This window comes from Caloenas nicobarica, chromosome 1, assembly GCF_036013445.1.
Source record: "Caloenas nicobarica isolate bCalNic1 chromosome 1, bCalNic1.hap1, whole genome shotgun sequence".
Lineage (NCBI taxonomy): Eukaryota > Metazoa > Chordata > Aves > Columbiformes > Columbidae > Caloenas > Caloenas nicobarica.
The window spans coordinates 81,466,857-81,490,587 of record NC_088245.1 but is presented as its reverse complement, the minus strand read 5'-3'; the positions used below and the strand labels follow the sequence as shown (position 1 = coordinate 81,490,587).

Here is a 23,731-nt window from a genome sequence, read left to right as displayed (position 1 = left end):
AAAGTATCACCAACATGGAGAGGTGGTCCTGTTTGAGGGTTCAGCAATTTAAAAACTTTCAGGCTTTCAGAACATGTAGACATGTGAATCTAGAGGAATAATCTGCTGAGTTAGAAAACTAATGCTGGTAACAGTCTTTGGCAAGCTGAGAGAGAATTTCTTCATTAACTTTATCTTTCTTGTCCTAACCTTGAATGTTACAAATAATAAGTGTTTGAATAGTAAAGCCTTCATTTTCCAGCATCATTTCTGGTACTCTAGTACTACTCACCATGCCTTATTGCTTTACAAGGCACTGAAAGTTACTTCAAGACATACCAATGAACTCTTAAAATGTAGTCTAGTGACCAAATACAAGATGTTAGGCGTCATGAAAGGGCAAATGTAGAGTGAGCACAAAACAATGGGAGACTTTATGCAAAATAATTGCATATAGCAATTTTCTGTAAATATAAGACTGTATGAGGGTATGCTACCAACAGCTTTCACATACTGATTTCAGTGGGTATGCTCTTAATGTTTAAGATCAGTCATGCAAGATTTGCTCATGTGGGGTAAATACCTTCAATAATGAGGAATGACAGTACACAGGTTCATCAGAGGCTTTATTCCTTTGTTTAGAAGGGGAGAAAAAAGTAATAATAAAAATGAAATTGGGTGCTCATACTTCTACTTGCAACTTCCAGAATTCATTAAGAGGTGACTGCATTTGGTAAGACTTTCAGTAGAGTAACAGTTGTTGAAATCTAGAAAACACAGCCAGTCAACCTCAGTCCTCATTTGGAATTAGTGTCTGTTACTCTCTTGGCAGAATATCTTCTATCTATTAGAGCACTGCAGATCCAGGTAGAAAATGTAAAGACATTCTGCCTGAACACTCAGGTGATGAGACAATAAGGAGGTTTATCCAGATGTCTAAAATATTACTGTTAAATTTATTGGGAAAATTACATATTGAATATTCTAAAATTGAGATTTAGTTATTTTGAATTTAATTGGAAAAAACCCTGTATTGCTAGATATGTTTATCCTGTTTATGTTAAAGTCGCTGCACATTACTGCCCATTAATAATGGTGGGTATGGGTACACTGGAGAAATTAATCTTATTATGTGTTGACTTTTCTCTTGAAGTAACATATCCACCAATCCGGACCCAATCTGTCATATTTAAAATTGAATGTAAAATTTTGAGATTTAGGTTTTGGGGGAAAAATTAAGAGTTTGGTTTGAAGTTATGCATAATAGCTTAGTTTGGTTTAGTAGAAGCCCTCTAGATCTGTATAATTATCTGGTGGGAAGCTGATTTGGTGTGACTTACCGTCCAGAGATCCTGAAGTGACAGCCTGAACTGCTCCTTTATCTTTGGAGAGAAGAGACTTTACCCATTAGTAACGGATTGCTGGATATATTATTTTAGAGAAAAAAAAAAAAAAGAAAAAAAAGGTAAGATTTTTCTCCTCTTCTACTATTTCCTGTCTCCTACAAAGGCATTCTGTGTTATCTTTGATCTATCAGCTGTTGATTATTCGATGACTTGACCAAGTAGTCTCAAACTATACAATATCTGAATGTGATTATTTCTGTAAATATCTCATACTGCGGCTGCAGGCTATAAATGGGCTTTCTGGAAAAGAGAATTTCTAGTTGTGAGTTGCATATATTGAAGATATAAAGATGCTTGTTTCGGGCTTTTGAAAGTATAACTTGGGTAGAGCAAGAGGAGTGGTGTCTTCTGTAGATAGTCTATCTACAATATCTATGATTGTTTTCTTTGTACATGACTAGACAAAAGTTACAACATTGAGTCAAACTGCAGTTTGTAATGAAACAGTGTTTCCCATCTGACAAAAAATACAATTGCCTTATTGTGTTTTAAAAGGTTGTAGAAATGTGCCTGACACAAAGTTTGTGTTATTTTCAGAAAGTATTGCCTTCTGAAAGTACACTTTAATAAACTTGGAATGGAGTGGTCATGCATGCATGCACTGTACCAAGACTTCAGGTTATTTTTTACCTTTAGGAGGCATTGGCAAGACCGAAATTTTAATTTTTCTGTGTGATTGTACCTCAGGGTATGGGGATGTGTTTGCACTCTTTTTTTCTGTCAGTGTTTGTAGGATCAGAAAGGGATAGAAGTCGAAGTCAGGAGCACCTTAATGAAAGTTAAACCTCAGTTTAGATTTAGTTGCTTAATTTAGTTTCATGGCACTGCTTCTGTTGGCAAGACAGCTGTTTCAAGGGCTTAAAAACTGGAGAGTATAGAGTTGTTTGAGCTAGTACATGCATGAGTTCTACCTGTATCTGTTGATTTTGAGTTTGATCACCTTTAGTATAACTAAATGGATCAGGTTCAAGGTCAGGTTGGGTGAGGCTTTGAGCAACCTTATCTAGTAGATGTCCCTACCCACGGTATGGAGGACTGGAACCGGATGATTTTTAAAGGTCTTTTCCAAGCGAAACCATTCCGTGATTTTATAAGTCTAAATTTTAATCTTCAGAATTAATTTGAAGTAATAAATATTGCATTGAGGTTACCATAGTGTAAATGAGATCAGTGTTTTGAATGTCATGGATGTGCTGAGATTTCTTACATTGTAAGTCACTACAATGTAAGTATACAATATTGCTATTGTTTGAATATGGGAAATTATAGGGCAAGACAAAAAGGTGTAGGTAGGTTTTTGGTAAAAATCTTCACAATTCTTAAGATACTTATTAGTGTGGGAGACAGGAAGAATAAATACAGTGTGAAGGGTCCTAAAACTTTTTGTCAGGGAACTTTGTAATTAGGACAGTACTTAGAGGAAGTGAGGGAAACTTATTTGATCCCCCTGCATGGCTACCCCCCCTCTCTCCCCCTCCCCCCCAAAAAAGGGCACATTAAAATGTGAGCAATGTCCTATTTTTTGGCTCTTACTGTATTTAAGTATATATATGTATTTTTATTCCTATAGCAAGTATTAAGTCCTTGGGGATAACACAGATATTTCTCTTTGTGGACACTATATTGTTTTATGATGATAATGGAAAACCATTTGCTAGGTCTGAGGTAGAAATAGACTTTGCAATTCTGCAGCCACAGTTGGGTTTTGGGGACAAAACGTGCTGAGTGGTGTTCTGCTGTTGCTTTCGTGTCTTTCAATCAAATGTGCAGGCTTGGGGCAGATTCCTGCAAGAGCTTGCAAATTCATCTTAGTCTTCAGAGGAAACTTAGTAGTATGTACATAGTTGCAGCATTACTTATTGCTGACCTCCTGTTGGAGCTGCCTCATCAGTTTGCTGTGAAGGGAAGTGCTGGGGAAGAGAGGTACAGATGAAGGAGCTAAGAAGGAGGGGAAGGAGCAGAACAGATGTGGAAGGAGGAGAACTTTGCAGTAGTTTAGAGTGATATCTTGCCACTGGCTAATCAACGCATTTGCCCTACCGCTATTCTCTGGATCAGAAGAAAAATTGATCATGTGGTACGCAATGCATTGCAGCCCATGATGGAATGCATATCTTAAAATCACTTTTCTATTATCCTTGCAATCTTGGAACACAAGAGGAAAGGTTTGTGCCTCCCTCCCCAGCAGTATAATTTAAATACTCATTTTCCAAACTAAATTAACTGTAAATATAAACCACATACTTATAAAACCACCAGTAAATGTAGTCAGTACTAGCTTAGTTGCATGTATCTTGTGATTTCTATCTTTCCACTTAATTATTGGACCTTTTCTTATTGTTCTGTTTGAGAAACAGAGGACATTTTATTTAAATACAAACTTCCTTAAATACTTCTGAAGTAATAGTAGCATCCCAAACCAAATGTATAAATAATCATCAATACAGCTCCGAAGTTATTGAAGTTAGTTTTAGACAGAACTGTATAGCATTTACAAAAAGTGTTAAGCTGTTTCAAATTTAATGTGGGTAATGTGTTGGTTGTTTTTTTTTTTTTTACTTTTGCCTTGTCACATGAAAGGAGCATGTTAAAGAATGTCACTGTTCTCAAGTGTAGAAAATTGGAGAGCTATTGAGAAATACACAATATCACAATTTTGAAAGACAAGAGGATATTGGTCTGTAAAGGGAAACGTTCTTCAGAAGCATTTATTTTCTGTAGGAAGAGTTTGTCAGTACCTTATTTGAGATTGGTTTTGTGCTATGCAATATTACAGAATATCACATAGCATAGAAAATTATTTTAATACCATGGAATAGTTATTCAGAGTTATAAAGTTTAGATAGAAATTTCTCTGAAATGGTTTCTGTTTTTCTTTTTAAGAATTGCCTGGTCATTAAGAAATTGTCTTCCTTTTAGTGTGTTGAAGGTTGAGCCAGAAGAGTCAAATTGAAAGATCTATCAAACTCCTGCAAATGAGTGCCGAATAGAATGCTGATACAGTTGTTCTGTGTTTTGTTTTGTTTTCCCCCATTAGTGTGTAGTTGGTGGGTGCAATGCCAGCTTTGCATCTCAGGGAGGACTTGCCCGTCATGTGCCCACGCACTTCAGCCAGCAGAACTCTTCAAAAGTTGCCAGCCAGCCAAAGGCCAAAGAAGAATCTCCATCTAAAGCTGGAATGAATAAAAGAAGAAAGTTAAAGAACAAGAGACGACGATCATTACGTAAGTATTTCCAGAGTAGAAGTTCTTGAAAGTTTTGTCTTCAATAGGAAGTTTCTCTTCAATTTAGATGTTTCTTTGCAGATATGTGTCTGGTAGGGTTGATGATGTTTGCATTAGAGTGTGTGCATCCCGTGTCATGGAGTAATACAGTTCCACATTCTGCTAGTGTTCCTTTTTGGGGTAAAGGATCTATGTGTTCAGCAGAAAAGATCGGTTTTCTGTGAGCAACAGTTTGAGTTTTTAATTTTCACGTCGCCTTTTGCTAGCTTTATTGCTGTTGGAAAATGTTCTGTTTAGTGATGAAGAGATCTGGAGTTTAGTACTGCAGACAGAGATTGCAGATTCATATAAATCGGAGATAAGCACGTGTTATATAAGCTCTCTTTTAAGCACAACATTTCATTAGCTTAATGACAGTTTTATGAGTGTAACCAAGATCTAATTTTGGGCAGATTTGATTGCTACATTTTTAAAATCTTTCTTGACACCGTTGATGTTCGTTAAACTTACGTGAATCAATGTGCTTAGAAGTGTGTTTTATTTAAAGTGGGAATTGTTTCCTCTAGGATGGAGTAATCACTTAACCAGTACCTTTTCTAGTCCATTTTAATCCAGTTGTTTGATTCCAGTTGTCCTAGCATCAGACTAATAACCACGTCAAATTTATGTAGAGATTGTAATGTACAGAAATAGTTAGGAAAGAATAGACAATTGTTATAAAAAATAGCTTTGTTTTATAATTGCTTTGAATGCAGGACTGAACTGATTATTCACTAATTTTAAACTGTTACTATGACAGTTGCGTTTTAGAGTAGAGATATGTGAAAACCCATTTGGATTTTTTCCTGCTAGTATGTCAACAGCTGAAGAAAAAACTTCCATCAATTTTTACCTGGGAGTTCTGGTTGACAACATGTTGATCGTGAGTCAGCAATGTGCCCTTGTGGCCAAGAAGGCCAATGGTATGCTGGGGTGTGTTAAGAGTGTGACCAGCAGGTCGAGGGAGGTTCTCCTCCCTCTCTCCTCTGCCCTGCTGAGGCCGCATCTGGAGTGCTGTGTCCAGTTCTGGGCTCCCCAGCTGAAGAAGGACAAAGAATTACTGGAGAGAGACCAGGGGCAGGCTACGAAGATGATTAGGGGCCTAGAGCACCTTTCTTATGAGGAGAGAGTGAGAGTGGCTCTGTGCAGCCTGGAGAGGAGAAGACTGAGTGGGGATCTTATAAATGTTTATGAATATCTCAAGGGTGGATTTCAAGAGGATGGGACCAGAGTCTTTTCAGTGGTGCCCAACTATAGGATGAGGGACGACAGGCACAGACTGAAGAACAGAAGGTTCCATCTAAACAGGAGAAGCAACTTCTTTACTTTGAGGATGCCAGAGCACTGGAACAGGCTGCCCACAGAGGTTGTAGAGTCGTCTTTGGAGATGTTCAAAACCCATCTGGACACATTCCTATGCAGTCTACTCTAGGTGAACCTGCTTTAGCAGGTGGGTTGGACTAGATGGTCTTCAGAAGTCCCTTCCAACCCCAACCATTCTGTGATTCTGTGATGCTGCCTTTTATGGATCACTGGACCTCTTATATCTTGTACTGTCCACAGAAATGGAACTTTGTTCACAAGCAGACAATTATTTCACTCTGGTCTCGGGGCTGGCAGTAGGATTTTAGTGATGGTGTGCCGGAAAACTTGTGTTGCTTTGCTGGGTCAGCAATTACAGTCTTTATTTTTTCAGAACTCTTCTTTGGCAGAACAGTTCACTGTACTGTTCTTTCATTCTTGTGAAGAAATACAGTTACTAGTTATTCAAATGGTACTGCAATAGTGGATGCACCTACTAGTGGTCTTAGGTGATTGCTCTATATCACATGATTGTGATTATTCTTTTAATAGCTCATCTGTGTTCTAAGCAACTGAAATTTATGAAGCAGTGATCATGTTTCTGTCTTGAAAAGTGTATTTCCTGTACCTTATTTCTACAGTGTGTGACAATTGTGCAGTTTGGTGCTAGAAGAAGCCCTGTTAACTTCAGTTATGGTGATTCTTTCTTTTTTTCCTTGTACTTTTTTTTTATGTTTGGGTATTGTTAAAATATATGTGAGCATATTATATCATTAAACACATCTTAAAAGTGTGAACTTCAAGTGAATTCCTCTAATATTGACACTGATTCAACATTCAAAGAAGGTAGAAAGCTGGTTTTGTTGTTGTCATAATTTTACTTTCAAAGAGCTTTCCCTTTTAGTCTAGCAATCTATGTAAATAAGAAGGTTCCAGAAGGGAAGGCTGATCAATGAAGCATTATGTGGTCACTTTGCAGTATCCTTTTGGTTCATCTTAGAGGCAGTGAATGAGAGACTTACTTGAAATAATTGTAGGTCCCTGAATTATTACCTTGAAATGTTCACTGTGTTACTCAAACGAAATACAGATGTCTAAGACTTGTAATTTCAAAATTTTCACTTTCAGAGATTTCCGAGTTGCATCTTGACTTGCTTTTCCATATTGATTTCGTTAGGTGGCTGATATAATGCATCTTGATTCGATTTTTCCCCCCGGTAGTTTTTTGGATAGGTGTTTTATTAGTAATTGATGAACACTGTAGACTTAAAGTTTCAAATCAGAGCTTAACAGTTAAAACTTCGAATTACCTGCTAATATGTTTTAGTCATAATAAGAATGTACTGCAGAATTCTTGAATGAATCTGTGGCAAAAATGTTATTAGTAAATATTATGGGAATGTTGAAGACCAAACTGTAGTACTTGAATGGTCTGCTGTCTTGATCAAGTGTTGTGCAGGAAAAAAATGACAGCTGCTTGAGCAATTTCTTATCTTCTTGCCTCTTGAGACAAATGCAATACTGGCTGTAGAGTTTCGCCTTAAGGCAAAAATCATCTGCAACTGAGTTGGGAACTGACTACTGTAATGTATTTCTCTAGAGAGTATGTGACCCAGAAATGTATCCACAGTTGATGGCATTTTCTGAAAATGCTAAGTAGTGGTAGCTTTTCTTTCAAACTTTGTGTGGATTATTGTTGATTAGGTGAACTTTACAAAGGGCTGATACAGTTTTGCTTGTCTTTCTGTTTCTTGGTGTAGTTTTAGTTGAAGAATGAAGTACGCGAGTTTGTGTATTTTGTCTTTACAAGAACAAGGGGGACAAGGACCCTTATTTTAGAAGCCAAAGTAGAAAAATAACAACATTAAGTATTTTTCAGTCTAAATCTGTGTTCCTAGCTTAATGTACTCTGTATCTACATATTTTTAAGAGGATCCGAAAGGAGAGGTGTTGAACATACATACCAGGTTCTCTGCAAGTTGAGTTGTAAGATATTATGACAAATGAGTGTAAAGCAAGATGCTATTTGATAGCATACAGTCTGTTTAAATTACTCACAAAGAGTCATTTGATGAAAACAGGTTTGCATCATAAACCAATTTTTTCTCCTGAAAAAACATTGTCAATGTGTTCTTTAAACATCATCGTATTTTAATTAGACCCTAGCTTTTTTTGCAAGGTGTAAGTGGCTTGCTAAATATTTATTGGCAATTGATTGCTAATGCATGTTGCTGTTGAGGCATCCTCATGTATAAATTCTTAACAGTTTAAATACAGCAAATCAATAAATTTGCTTCCTCTATATAGACCTGTGTTTTATATCTCAAGGTTAACACCCTCCTGAGAGACAATGCATAAATAAAAAAGGAGACTTTGCTGTTACTTCATACATGACAAAAACTTAGTCTATAAAGAGACTTCTTAACTGTTACTTTTTTTTTTTCTTTCTTAAGAACTTGCCATTGTTAAACTGTTTTGTATTTGTCTTTTCCTGTCTGTAAACAGTATGCATTCTTTTAGGTTTGGAAATTAGTACTTTTATGATGAAAGCATGTTTTACTGTAGACACTTACAGTAGCTGCTTACATTAGTGGTGCTATAGAGACCATCTCTTTTGTCATATGAATTTTGATATTGCAGAGTAATTCAGGATTACAGCTAGTAACTTTCTTCTGGATAGTGTTAAACACATTCACTGCTCCGTGTAGTCTGTCATTTAGATGTATAGAGCCAAACATATTGAAAGTGTGTACCTCTAAAATAGATCATACCATTGCTATTCTGAAGCTACCTCAAAGAATTTTGGAGAACCTAAGATTGTATTTGCAATATTGTCACTTGCTTTTCCAGTAGCAAAGATGACACTATAGTCATTAACAAGCATGATAATTGAGTTTACTGGAGAAATTTAAGTGAGATAAGGAAACTTACTGTTCATGGAATTTACAGTAAGAATGTTAGTTACATAAGACTTGGAATTTCATTTAGTAGGCTAGTGGTATGAAGATTTTAATTTATTTGACTGAAGTAACTGATGCGTACTTGGAACTTGTATTAATCAGGGAGACATGTTACTCTGGAAAAAATGTCGATGGAATAGATTTAACATACATGGAAGATGCAGCATTAACACTCAGTAAGGAATAAATAAAACTATTCATATGCCTCTGACAAATGTGCTGTTTCTTCTGCATCTGTTGAATGTTATCCAGTGGTAAATCCTGAAGAAATTTGCTGTATGAAACCAAAAGCAAAAATTTGGGGTTGTCTTTTCCACCCTCCATGCCTCCTTCGTATTTATTTATAAAATATTTGTATGCTTGCATCACTGACCACCTGCAGCATGAGCTGCGCTTCTACATTACACTTACAGCAAGAAAACGTTTCAATAAGATGATCGCCTAATTGGCAGTGTCCAGCTGAGATAGAGTAAGGACAGAACATAAGATACAGATGAATTCTTAACAACAGTTAGTCCCAGGAGTGTAGCCAATACTAGCTTTAAGTGGAATTTGTAATTTGTTTTGAAATAAGAGATAGATAATCTTGGCGAAAAGGAATATAGAAGTTTTTTTAAATGAAGACAACAGAACCCTGAAGCACTGCTTTTGCAGATTACAGGATATATAGTTAATAATGTAATATCAACTCCTATTCTTAGTTTTAATTTCAGTGTGTTAAATAGAGAATTACTGCTCTCAAATAAGGCTTAAAAAATCTGGATATTTTCATACTGTACTATATGGTTTATTTTCAGAAAAATTGTATGAAGTATTTCTAACAGTATGCAAGTATGTGCCTAGTAGCAGTTGTTTTTCAGTTGAAGTACTTTTAGTGTAGAATTGATAAACTTCCTTTACACTCCAAATTAGAATTCAATAATTTTTTACTGTTCAAGAAACACTTAATAGAAAAGGGCTTTATTAGTGCATGCTGCTTTTAGACTACTTGTGAAATATCAGATGCATGTTAATTTCGTTTTATTCATAAGTTGAAATGTAGTATGTGATGCAGTTGATGCTTCTTGGCTAGAAAATAATCTGTTTACTAATAAGCAAAGAACATGGAATGACAACTTTTACATATAAAGAAACATATCTAGCAGTGTGGAGTTTTTCAAGTGACTATTCAGCATTATTTCTCCTTGGAGATAAAAAATTTCTTGAGCTGGTATTTTCTGTGTGTTCACAACAATTTGTAATCCTTTGCTTTGTGTCCCACTGCAGTACCACGCAGTTTTGTTTCCAATGCCATTGTTGATCTCCTTACAGCATCCCAGTAATCACTGGAAATATCTGGGCTTTTTAGTGATTATAAATTAGATCAGAATGTTTTTAGTAATGTTAAGAAATAAGGTATGGGTATAATTCTGCTTTTAAGATGTTGGTTGTATACATGATAATGTTTTGAAGAACTAAAATACTATTTTTTTAAAAAGTCATAGCAGTAATGTTGTAACTATTAGCTGTTCTGTAAAGATGACTTGGCCAGTTAGGTTCCCATAAACATCACAAACTAACTGGATTGTTTTTGCATTAAATTAGATCTCACATTTATTAATGAGTTCTGGGTTTAGTTTCTTTGTACTGAGACTTTTTTTTTTGAAGATAGCAATGTATGTTCCCAGAGGTACTCAGCAAAATTAATGAATTCTTAATTTTGAAGATTAAGCAATAATAGAATTCACTTGAAACTTAAAAAATGAGCAAGTGTAATTCAGTTAGTCCTTGTAAATGAAACAGCTATTTTGACAATGTTTTGACAAAACTTAAATGAATTATGCCCATCTTCTAGTCATTCCTCTCAGTTAAATTAATGCTTACAACTTGTTGACAAGGTAGTGCTACTGCCATACTGATAAATGATTTACTGATGACACTTCAGAATTATTTAGGTGATTGTGTGTGTTTCAATGCTTTCAATGTACTCAACACTAAGGATCTCTTCCTTTTTTTCTAGCAAGACCTCATGACTTCTTTGATGCGCAAACACTGGATGCTATAAGACATCGAGCCATCTGCTTTAACCTCTCAGCACATATAGAAAGTTTAGGAAAAGGCCACAGTGTTGTATTTCATAGTACTGTAAGTATATTTATTATGCATTCTGTTTGTTGACCTATGTGTCTGAAAAATCTAATAGTTCAGAAAGATTTCTGTTTTCCTCTTACTGCTCTAGGCATTTAATAGTGAGTATTTTACATTGTTGATTTGTCCATTGCTCTTAGTAAATTAACTTTGAAAAAGTACTGTTAGTAGTTGTTCTAGCTCACAAATTGAGTAGCTTGCAACATTTCCTGTCTGATACACTTGGGGAAATATATAACAGCAAGTATGTGTTGTAGAAAAAATTGGTTATATCTTCTGAATAAGAATGCAATTCAGATGGCATTCCCATAGTCATGAGTAACAGTGCTAATTAGTCACAAGGAATATTTTGAGGGTAGTTGTAAAATTGAATTTTCAAATATGCTGATCTGAAATTTGCGTTTATTACTTTTTTCAGTTTAAAAGATACAGTCCTTGTGTTGTTGTCCCCCTTTGCTTCTTTTAATAAACTTACCACCAAAATGTCAGTGAATTGCTAGAAGGAGGCAAGAACCAGGTGGGGAACTGGCCTTTAGTCCTGTTTCCATATCCTATTTTATCAATCTCCCTTTTTTGTGGATAGGATAGGTGCTTTGTAAATTGACAGACCTAGTGTGAGGTGAACTGCAGTCCAAGGAAAGAATGCCTGACTGCTGTGTCTTCAGCTATGGCTTAACTGTAACACATGATTCAAATTACTGAACTGTCAGTCTCTTGCCATACATAGAAGATGATTTTATATGCATGAAACTTATTTTGTCCTGTTCTACAAGACTGATGATTATTGGAAATATCTGTGGCCTGTGTTAGAATGTTTTCCCAAGTGGTTTCTCATGAACTTCATGTGTATTGAACACCAGCTGCAAGTGGAAATTTGCAGGTGTCTTAGCTGTTACTGTATTTAAATCTCATTCTAGTTTTCCTGGCCAACATGGATTTTACAGTGCTGCGAGAAAAGCAGATTCCCTTCCAATTCAAATCTTGTTTTAATCTGAAAGGTTATCCAGACAGACTACTTTGTTGTGGAAGCTCACTTCTGGCTATTGGAATAATTCATAAAGAGATGGAATTAGAGGGAGGAACGTGCTCTAAAACTGCTTTGAATTAACTTGGAAGTGGTGAAAATCCTTTTAGCTTACCCATACATGGGGCACTCAAGATGATAGGGTGTTGATTAGATCTGAAACTGCTTAGATCTCAGTTGTGGGAGAGGTTGTACCAGTGGCAGAACTGTTCTAAGATTCCAGCCCTATGCTGCATTTGCCGTGCTGTTTTAGTGTGTTGGGCTTGTGCTGCACATCAGCTATATTGATGAGACTCAGCCTAAAATCTGCTTTAAAACAAAAAGGTAGAATAGAAATGATCTCGTGGATGTACACTGTTATACAGAGCTAATGGTCACCCCAGATGCAAACACATTTTGCATAACGTGCAAGCATTAGGACATTGAATTTGAATGGTGACTGGATAAATAGCTTAATATGTTTGTATGGTCCACCTTCAGGTGAATAAAAAATGCGTAATTACCAAGGGCATTAATTTGAAAGGCGAAAAATATGAAGATAGAATTTTCTTGCTGTCTGAAAACTGACATAAATGATGTAGATTTATTTTTTTATGCAGCATAAGAATAATGTCAGTATTTTACAGGATGGATATCCTAGTGAAAAATTACTAATATCAAGAATTTCTGAACAGTCACTGTATATAACTTTCATCTCCTATGAAAAGGCACTGCTTTTTGTAGACATATGTTTTCAAACACATCTTTTTCTTTATAGATATGGAAAGCTGTAGAATGCAGTCATCACTAAAGCCTTTTTGAAGAAATGTTTTTGCTATCCAGAGTTCAACTTTCACTTCATTAATTTTTTTTTTCTGCTTAGTTTTTTTTAATTGGAGTCAAATTCTTGGTACTTTGATTCTCTGAATTGTCAGATGGAAAAAGTCAAATGTTTCTATTTAATCTAAAGTGCAGATATTACATTGATTAAAAATGTAGCTTATAGGTTATCCTGTCCTCAGCTTTACCCCGCCCAGCTTTTTGAAATGCCTAGAGTTAATTCTCTAAAATATTTTAATACTAAGCTGTTCTTCACTGGTTTTTAGCTTTTTTAGGTATTTCAGTTCAGCGATCATGTACTAGTTACATGTGTTTCGAATTCCTGAAACTTTGAAACACAGTAAGTGAATAAAGTGAGATACATATCAATTTAGAGAGTGAATTTTTTTTCTTTTTCCAGAAGAGGTCAGCAGAACTCCATTTCTGGTTTGAGACAACTTTGATGCACATTTCCTTCACAGAGTTAATTTAAATTTCACTTTTCTTTCTGGCAAATATAGTAAGAGTTTTTTTTTTTCAAATAAAGCTGTATTGAGCATACATCTACTGGCTAAATCATATTTTTAAAGGGCTACACTATTCACTTTCTATATGCTAGATTTTAATAGGCTTTTTCATAAAGATCAATTGCCACCTTTCTGTATTTCTGTGTTTTAAAGGTTCTCCAGTAAAGTTTTTGGTGTTTACAGTATCTTCAGTGGCTATGTATAGAATCTTTCAAAGATCTAATAAGCGTTTTATGCTCAGAGGTGCAGGAAGGTGGGAGAACTGGTGTTTGAAACAAGTAGGAAAATCTGTATGAAATATTGTGATGTGTAGTAGAGGAGAAGCTGAGGGTAAATCAATAGAAGAGGAAGCAAACGACCTTTCCCTGTTTTCCTGGATACTATAAATCTTTGGGATACCTTTTGAAAGCTGATGTTAAACAACATATTTGTACACAAATGGACAGATTTCTCTCCTATACTATTGGTGTGTGTATTTCTAACTTTATCTTGGCTAAAGGTGGGAGTTTAGCTTCCAGGTCCTGCACCTAAAAACTTTATTCTCCGTGAGAGTAGCTTATGTGCTGGTCTACTCTGAGCTAGTATGAGAAACTCTGAGAAAACAGTACATTCTTCTTGTCCTGGACATTACCCATGGAGTACATATGTTCTGCTTAAACTGTATCAGTTGTTGACAAGTCTTTGACATGTCATTTGGTTTGTCATTCATATAACAATAGTAGCGAGTGTACTCTCTACAGTGTTAAGGGGGTCCTTCTTATGTGTGCATTAAACAATCCCTGTAAGCCTGTGAGTTCTTCCAAGTAGCCTTTGCTTTGCCTCATTCAGTGCTTGGTTTAGGTGTTGAAAGGAATGAGTAAAGGTTACCTAGTTATACATATTATGAATCAGGATGTCAAAGCATTTGTGAGAGAAGATTTTATTCCTGTTCCATGCTGTAATTAATCTATAAGCTGCATCAGTTTGTCACATCTTCTATAGACATCTTGTGGAACAATGTGAGCATATTTGTAGAGGAATGTATGTTCTTCAAAGTTTTTGGAGTAGCTGCTTGAAAAATTGAACTATTTTAAAAGACAGAAGGCTGCTTACTGGATGCACCCGTTTTTTAACGGGGACCAGTGAGTAGACAAATATTAAAGGAAAATATTAAACCTTGCCAAGAGTGGCTTGAGTAGTGATACATGCATTCTACGCATACATAAGATTAATACAATTTTCAAAGAGTGAAACAGTTTGCCTTTTGTGAATCTTCAGTTGAACAAGAACAACAGTTTTGGGGCAAAAAATCTGCAGATTTGATTTTAATTATGATTTATGTAATTATTGTCAGGTAATAGCTAAAAGAAAAGAAGATTCTGGAAAAATAAAACTCTTGCTTCATTGGACACCAGAGGACATGTGAGTATATTGCTAGTGATATGATATAGAATTCAAATGGGAGAGGATTTACAGTGGGGTAAATGAACTGTCTGTCACTGAATTATGTTATGCCTTTGAATATCTAATTTAGATTTCGTGTTTTAGAAGTGCTTTTTAAAAGGTAATTTAGAAGTTTAGAAAATAATAAGAAATGATTTAATTGATTTTTTTACTACAACTTTCAAGTCTTTAGGCTCTGGTAACTGTTCAGGTAAATGTGAAGTGGTATTTTTGATGCATTTTGTCACTATGCGTATTAATAACAAGGTCCTCTAATTACTGAATGGAGAGTTCAGGTTGGTATTACCAACCATATACATAAGGAAATTTATCACTGAGACAACTTTGTTTTACCCAATCATTCATAAGGATCTTAAAATACTTTGAGGTATTGAAATATGTACAGTCATCAGTGTAACAGGAGAACTACAAGAATTTTTGCCTAGGTGTCACAATTTAACAGTATAATAACCACAGTTGGCCCTTTAAGATATCCATCTCTTATTGCTGCTTCTTTGAATTCTCCCACTGAAGCTTGGAATATTCTTCCAGCATGTTTGGCTACTTTTTTCTCTCGGTTTTTCAAAGTCCTGCCTTGTTCCAAATGCGTAGCCTTGTGTGTAATACAGGATGAAGGAACTGCCCTCGGATAGGCTTGGGACATATGAAGTAGTAAGTGTATTTCAGAAATAATTTATCTACTTACTTGAAATAGCTGAGATCTCCTATCTTCTGGCAGAGGAAAGAATTTATATGTAAATATTTCAATCTTAATTCTATAGAAAAGTAGAATAAATGTTTGGTTTTCACTATGCTGTGGGAGAGCAGTGGGCAGAGTATTTTCAGGAGAGGCAGTAGCTGTATGTTCCATGTTTTTCACAAGTTTTAAGGCAATTAACTACTTTTCCTTTTGAAGGTAAGAATAATTATAATAGATTTATTTCCTGGATCCATACTCCTGCATACAGATTCCTGGATCCATAGTCCTGCATACAGATGAAATTACTGAGATGTATAGTTCACATTAGGGTGGAAGTTACTAAGACATTTAGTTTGCACTAAGACGTATAGCTAATTAATCAGGAAGGACATGGAGGTTTAGAGGCTCTTTCTTAAAGGGAACTTCAGTTTTACCAATAAGATATCTCTAAATTGGTAGAATTAATTAGGTAAGGATACCTTAAGTTTCAGATGAAGTAGTTAGAGTTCATGCAATTACCTTTTAGAACAAAGAGATCTTTTAGATTCAGTGCTGCTTTTAAGTGATTGAGTAGGATGGTGATGCAAAGCCTTAGCATAACAGAAATTTACCTTTGCTTTGGTGAAGTGGTTTGAATTACTCAGGTTCGTAGTGTCTCGCATTAGTCATGTGCAGTAGTGTGAACTTGGAAGTGTGAATCTATTATAACTTCTATTTGCAGAGGACTAAGAGGTTGCTGATAAGTTATCTGCAGCAATGTTTGGCATTTTGGTGCAGTTTTGAAGTGTCTGTAGCTTTTGTTGCTCATTGCAGCACTTCTAGACACAAGTTCTAATTAATTTTGAGAGAGAATAACTAAAATACTCTAGTAAAAAGTGTCATATTTCGCATCCTTTTAAGGCGGCTGGTAATACTACACAAAACAGCATCCTGAAATTATTCATATTGAAGTGTTACAGATGAAGACAGATAATTGCATGTTAAGATAGAAATGTTTTTTAAAAGCATGTAACACTCTGGGAACATGAAAAGTAAAAAAAAAAAAAACCAACTTTTTTTCCAATACAGAGTCAAGTAAGTTTTTTTGCTCATGCAGATGAATACAATATTAGAATTTCTGCATTGGATAAGACAAGTTATTCCATGACGTTAAGACGTCCCCAATAGAATGCAGATTTGTTTCATCAGGTCAAAGGAATAAAGTGTTTTATATTGATAATTCTTATATCTCAGCTGGGTTAGATAAAGGATGTATTTCCTGCACTGAGTGATGTTGTTTTGAATTACTTAGTGTTCGATAGATTCATTTTGATTATTACAGTTAAGAACAGCAAATGCTGTATCATGGCTCATGTCTTCTCTTTGTCTTATGCAGTGAATGTACTCACACACTTCAGAAAAGTTGAATGCAGTGATGATGATTACTTTCCATTGTGCTGAGCTGTTCATCAGCCTTTCAGATGGAGCTAGTAATAATGATTTAACTTTTTCTACTCTGAGTCACCTTGACAAACTGTTAAACTGCTCCAGGTTCTCTGTATATTAAATATTTTTTTCAGGAAAAGTAAATACTAGTCTTTAACCAGTTTCCTATACAAGATTGAAATAACTTTTCAATTTTTTGTTTGGTTGGTTTAGAGCAGGAATTTATTCTTTGTGCCAGTACTTCTTAGCTTACAGAGTTAGTGTCTTTATGTACATTTCAAATAGTCTTCGCATGTGAAAAGTTTTATTTGCTGTTTGTATCAGTTTGCATCTTCAGCATATAGCTTCTACTAAAAATGTGTTCAATGTTGCCTGTCAAAAAACCGAATTTTGGCTTATTTTTTAAAAAAGCCTTTATTTTTTTTTCCACCTTTTATGATCTGTATTTAACATAAGTAGATATATGGTTTGCCTACTGGGTGGGTTCACCTCCCCTCTTTTCTTTTTTTCTTCCACCTTCATCTAGAAAGGGAAAAGTATCATTTAAGAAACTCTTTTTCCTGGGATAGAAGTTCTCTGTTTCGTTTAATTTCATTTTTTGGATGGCTTACCCAAAAAATTGAATTTGAGTTACGGCTAACTTTCTTTGCTGAAAAACAGAGATTCAATTTAATAATTTGCAGAAGTCTGTCAAATTGCATAGAGCTTCGGTCAGAGAAAGAACTATTTCATTTAGATAGACTTAAATGTTTGGTTTCTCAATTTGAAACTTGTTTCAAAATGTTAGAATTCTTAATTACAAACTTAAAACATTTTCTCCAACCTGAAATTAATTTTTGGCTCCTAAGTAATGTTAAAAATAATTAAAAAACCAAAACAAAAAAATCACTTCATGTGGGCTGCAAATAATCTCAGGAGGATGTTGTGTTTGTGGGGTTTTTTGTTTGTTTGCGTGTGTGGATTTTTTGTTTGTTTTGTTTTTATCCAGTAGTGGGAAGCAAAATGGATCACTTGTTTGTTCTGCAGAGGCTTGGTCAATGCTGATTTTTGGAGGGAGACAGGAAAGTGGATTTTCAGTAAAACACTGATGACCCCTGCAAGCCCAGTGTCTCTCTTAGCAATGTGTTACCTGAAAACCTCAGCAGGGCCTTAACAACCAATGTGCTTTCAGCAAAAGAAACCATAATGCAATAACGCCACTCTGAAGTAGGCACGCTTGGTTTCAAAGAATTTAAGTACAAAATGTAGAACAATTGGGTACGTTTCCAGCCATCTTCCCCAAGTTTCACTGCAAGTGGCACTGAAGCAACAATTCCCTTTAATGAATAAAGATGAAGTTTTATTCCATCTCACTATGAGAACTGTTACATAGCCAAAATATTTTGTGGTGCTTGCCTGGAGCAAGCAAATTAGTGTAACTTGAAGTTCAGTGCCTGCAATATATTCTGACCTTTACTTACTTTTTTTACAGCATCAAAGAACTTTATGCCCAGTAAAATATTTTCAAAGATCTGTGTCGATGTGGTTTTTTTGTTTGTTGTGTTTTTTTGTTTTCTTTTTTTTTTCCTCCCTGGTACCTATTTTCACATTAAGTTGTTAAAATGGAGAATGTAGTGCCATTATCATTGTATGTTTGGTTTAGTATTCTTCTGGAATAATCTAAATTCTTTTGAGTATGTTTTTCACACTGAAAACTTGAAAAACTTTGAAGTATAATGTGTAAAGATTGACTGTCTATTCCTCACTCCAGTGAAGATGCTTTTTAACGAGTGGAATGTGAAGATTACTTAAAAAAACTTCATATGTACTAGTTTACCGCATAATTTTATGATAAGGAGAACGGTTGATCTTTTTTGAATATTTTTATTTTATTTATTTGTTCATAGTCTGCCTGATGTGTGGGTAAATGAAAGTGAGCGACATCAGTTAAAAACTAAAGTAGTTCATTTATCAAAACTACCAAAAGATACTGCCTTGCTTCTGGACCCAAACATATACAGGTAACGTCCTAATTTTGAAACTTTCTTTACTTAAATATAGTCTTAAGCCTCACTTAACTCTTAGACGTTGGAAAATCGGGATTGCTAATGCATTATACACCAGTCCAGGGAGCCTCGATCCTGTCAGCGTCCAGGAGTTAAGTTCTGAGGTCTTAAGTTGTTTCAGAATTACTTCTTGAACTGAACTCTAGTTACTGAGAAACGGGGAATGTGTGTATTTACCAAGTGTATTTTACTTTTTTGTGCTTGGTGTACAGAAATTCTAGTAAAGGAGGTACATACAGTGGAATCCTGAAAGATCACTTCTGTTAAGATCACATACTGGTTTGTATACCAATTTTTTTAAAGTCCAAATTTTTCTTTACATATTTTATATTCAACTGTAATACATGCAGTATTACCTTGAAATATGTACTTGTGTACAAGTACTGTTATTTTTTTAATACAAGATTCTTTAGAGGGGGACAGAAGGGGACAGTATGTGTTACTTGTCTTTAAGCTGCATTCACACTTGTGTTTTTAGGATTTCAGATTGGCTTCTATTCCATCTTGTTTCTTATAATTTCCTGATTTCCCCCCCCCCTTCTTTATTGCTGTGCTCACATAATTGTTAATACCCACAGGTCTGTGTGTGTACAGTTCTTAAAGGTAATCTGAAAAGCTTAATTAACTCTTAAGTTTTCGAACATCCAAAGATACATATTTATGGGTTTATATTAAAAATCCATGAAAATGGGTCCAAAAAAGTGTGTTTTTCTGCCATAACTGAAGTTCAGCGTTCCTGTGTTTCTTCCGTAACATCCAGTGACCTCGTGTCTAAAGGAGACACTAGAACACTTATCTGTGGTCTTGATGTGTGATAAGCCTTTCAGTTCACCTTTAATATTCAGTGTATTTCACTAATGAAATTAATGAAAACTTGATTTACAATATAAAAATAAATGATCATACTATATCTGCTATCTTATTAAATGTAAGTATTTAAAATACTTACTTTAGCATGAGTTACTGATGTTAACAGTAAATCATAAAAATGTTATGAGGAAATTGGATTGTGTGTTTTAAAACTGCTTAACACAATGACTGTTTAATAATCTAATCTAGGCGTTAATCATCTTTATATTGATTACCTTTGCAGAACTTGATAGTTTGATTTGAAAAGAAAAAACAACCTTTTAAAATAAAAAATGTAATGATTCTTGGGATTAAGTCCTTGGAGAAAACTGAGCAACCCTTTCTATATCTCCCAAATAAAATTAAAGTCCCCTCACATAATGTGGTACTAGATTTCTACCAGTATAGGTCAGTGCGTGATTAAAAAGAGCTTTGGGACCACCCGTGGGAGATCAAAGAAATAAAGCTGAAGACCAAAATTCTCCAATGGAAAAAAGTGGTTAAGGGAGTTCAGTGGCAGCTGTTAATGTCATGCTAAAATGATGGCTCCAATAGAAAGTTTGAAATAATTATCTGAAAAGTACATTAATATGGTATCTTCTAAAATGGCTTTCACTTTCAATCAAATTAAATGAAAATAGATTTTATATTGTTGTGATTTCATAGTATATTCTAGCTGACTTGAATTTACACCTCAGTGTCTTTATGTAAAGCTGTACTATCTTCTTTTGCAGAACAATGCCCCAGAAGAGGTTGAAGAGGTAAAAACCAAGCAAGTGGGGACACCTGCAGTCTTAGTCACTGACAATGGATTTAGAAATAAAGTTGCACATTAGTCAAATCCCATCCTTTTTTTTTTCTTAGATAAATATTTATGCTTAGTGTAAACATTCTGTGAATGAAGTTGATACTTCCGTGGAATATATTAATATATTACTGTATATCCACATTTTCATGGAATGGTACAGTGGGAGACTGAGCAAACACTCTTCTGGCAACTTAGTGGAACAACTAAAAGGCTTTGCATGCTTGCTTCTTTAAGCTGCTTTTTTCTTTAGTGAATACAGTAGTCTATATTTGATGAAAAGAAAAAGTAACCATCACCATTTACTCACAATTCCCAGGAGAACTGTTAACAAGCTATTAGGCTTCTTGTCAGTGTTAACTAAATATAACACATGCCAGACAATAAAACAGCTACCGAGGGATTATCCTATTGCCCTTTGAGTATGGTGGATAGTAATCATTCGTCATTTGTAATCTCGTGTCCTTTTGCAGATCCTTAAAATATGTTGGATTATAATGTTTAAGCAAATGTTGATGGAGTGCTTGTCTTTTCCAGTCAACTATGAATACATATAGTATGGTTTAAAGACGTTAAGAGTGTTGCAGTATGTCTGACCCCCTTTTCAGGAGTAGCATAGTATGTTAATGAGATCTGCTTTTATGTGATCCGTATCAATGGACGGTTTTTGAAAAACCTCTACTTAAGCAGTTATTGTTATTGGTGTTTTATTTTACTTTTTTGACCCTTTAGGATCCCCATTCACTTGTAAAGTATACTTTTTTTATTTGGCGTAATGTTTTCTAGATGTAAAGAAAATGGTATTTTTTAAAAAAAGTAATCTAGAAAATCAATCCTTTATGCACCAAAGTTGGCTTTGAAAAGGAAAGTTAAATCATTTTCTTGCTTAATAAGCAAGAAGCCATGGATTTTTTTAACTGACAAATAGAAATGTGTCTAACCTGTTAGTCTTTGTATGGAGACAAAAATGTTGCATATAGATAATAGGACATTGCTTGTAAATATTTCAGCAGATTTGTAATATATTTTTATATTATGAAATGTACTGTAGATGTTTTTCTAGAGGCATGAAAGTTAAAATGTATATATTACGGTAGAAATAATATTGAAGGATATTGTAATTCACTAGTGCTGCCAGAAGAATTGTTTAAAAAAGCACCTTCCTTAACAATAAAAAACCTTCTTTTACATACCTAAGGGACTATATACTACTGTTGTTATCTGTTGTAAGAACAAAAATACATTGAACATCCTTCCCAGAAATCTTAGAGGGATGAATAGTACCCATAATTAATTCATGGCACTCCTTTCTAATAGTGAACATGAAATTAGTTTTTTCCTTACTATTGGAAGGAACTAATATGTAAAATTTGTATGGATATATGCAGTCAAACTGCAGAGTTAGTCCTCCTTATTGGGGAGGAATTTACTACAGTGAAACTAATAACCAGCAGTTTTTACACTAAATTTTTATTAAATAGAATAAAACTTAAAGTAACCCTTTGGTTGCAGAAGTGAGCATATCCTAATATAATACAGATGCATTCTGCATTGGTACTGACACGAGAGTCTTGCTTAGCAACAGTGGGTTAAAAATGTTACTTATATACACAAAAAAATCTTATGAAACAAAATGAAGTGCAGATTAAAAGCACCACTAATATAAGATGTTCTGGAATGGTTGTTTAATAAGGGTATTATTCATAAAGTCTGTAGTGATGTGACTTTATTTTTGAAAAAATGCAGTGTTTTGGTTTTTTGGTTTTGTTTTGGTTTTTTGCTTGAGCACTTCACCTACTGCTTTTTCTGTACCTATAAAGTAATCCGTAATCTTTGTTTCTTTTTTGAATTTGTTATAAAATTGCCAAATAGAAGTGTTTCAGATATAGTTTGTATTTGTATTTTTTAATTTTATTGCTTCATGAGTTCATGTAAGTCATTTATAATTGACAGATGATTGTAGACCTTGCCTGAGTATTTTTTCTAATAAAACAAAGCAAACAAACCTCATTAGCTTCAAAATTGTAAGATTTCAATGAACTTTTCAAAGATAAATATAAAAATATGACTGTTTCCCCTGTAAGTAGTAACATGCATACCTTTACGCAGTTGGGAATTAATGGATTCAAGTCATGTGTTTCTCATGTAAACTGTGACTTTCTTTTCTTGGGTTTGAGAAAAGTATTATCTCATGTTCTCATGGTACAGCTTCTGCCTTGGAAGGAAAAATCAGTTAAAATTCAAAACATGTGAACAAATGGATACACTGGAATTAACTAAACTTTCCGTAGCAGTCAAAAGGTAAGTCGATTTTTGGTGGGTTTTTTTACCTTGGAGTTATCAAAGAGAATAGCTAAGAGTTTTTATGCTTGAAAGTTGTTTATGTTTACAAATTATGTAATTATTCAGTGGTGTTCTATGTTTCAAATGACAGTCATGTCCCTCTAAAGCTCTGCTGCAGTTTTTATGTGTGTCCCCAGATGAATTCCAGTTTTGTTAGAGTACCAGATGCATGGAACTGGCACTTCATGCTGGGAGACTTTGATCACTTTGTTCTGAAAAAAAAAAAAACTCCTATTGCTCTTACTGTTATTCTTGAAAAGTGTTAGTGAAATAATTTACTCCTCCTCTTTAGAGTAGTTCTATGTGCTTTCTTTTGGGATGTAACATAGAGGTTTCCTCTTGTCTTTCTCAAGAACATTTTTTTTTTTTTTTATTAGCAGATTTTTCCAACTACCTACAGAATGCATTCCCTCCCAGCTGGAGTGTTTATTGTCTTTGTAGAGAAATGTCACCAAGACAAACCTATAGTTATAATACTCTTTGCAGTCTGTTTCCAGACTGCTTTAATGAGTAACTTTATAAACATCCTAAATTTATACTTTTTTGCTTAGTTGTTCTGTATTGTCTTGAACATATTACAGAAGGTGAGCAAATGAAAATGACTGATTTTTACAGTTAAAGCTGAATCATGGCAAGATACATTGGAGTGTGTACTCCATGAGGAGAGGCTGAGGGAGCTGCACGAGTTTAGCCTGGAAGAGAGAAGGCTTTTGAGGAACTGAACAGCAGCCTTCCAGTACATAAGAAGTTACCAGG

The 23,731-nt window shown here is 34.8% G+C and overlaps 1 protein-coding gene across 2 annotated transcripts in view; it reads left to right on the top strand.

Moving 5' to 3' along the window:
• Window positions 1–22,484, top strand: part of AEBP2 (AE binding protein 2) — a 48,578-nt gene extending 26,094 nt beyond the window's left edge. Inside the window, exons 4-9 of one of the 2 annotated variants that reach the window (XM_065638147.1) lie at window positions 4,423–4,609; window positions 10,910–11,034; window positions 14,720–14,787; window positions 18,820–18,933; window positions 19,191–19,257; window positions 20,562–22,484. In XM_065638147.1, coding sequence (XP_065494219.1) covers window positions 4,423–4,609; window positions 10,910–11,034; window positions 14,720–14,787; window positions 18,820–18,933; window positions 19,191–19,245 — 549 coding nt within the window. In that variant the 3' untranslated portion in view covers window positions 19,246–19,257; window positions 20,562–22,484. The remainder of the gene's footprint in view (window positions 1–4,422; window positions 4,610–10,909; window positions 11,035–14,719; window positions 14,788–18,819; window positions 18,934–19,190; window positions 19,258–20,561) is intronic. The other variant, XM_065638155.1, reaches the window with a different exon arrangement.
• Window positions 22,485–23,731: the final 1,247 nt, after the last annotated feature.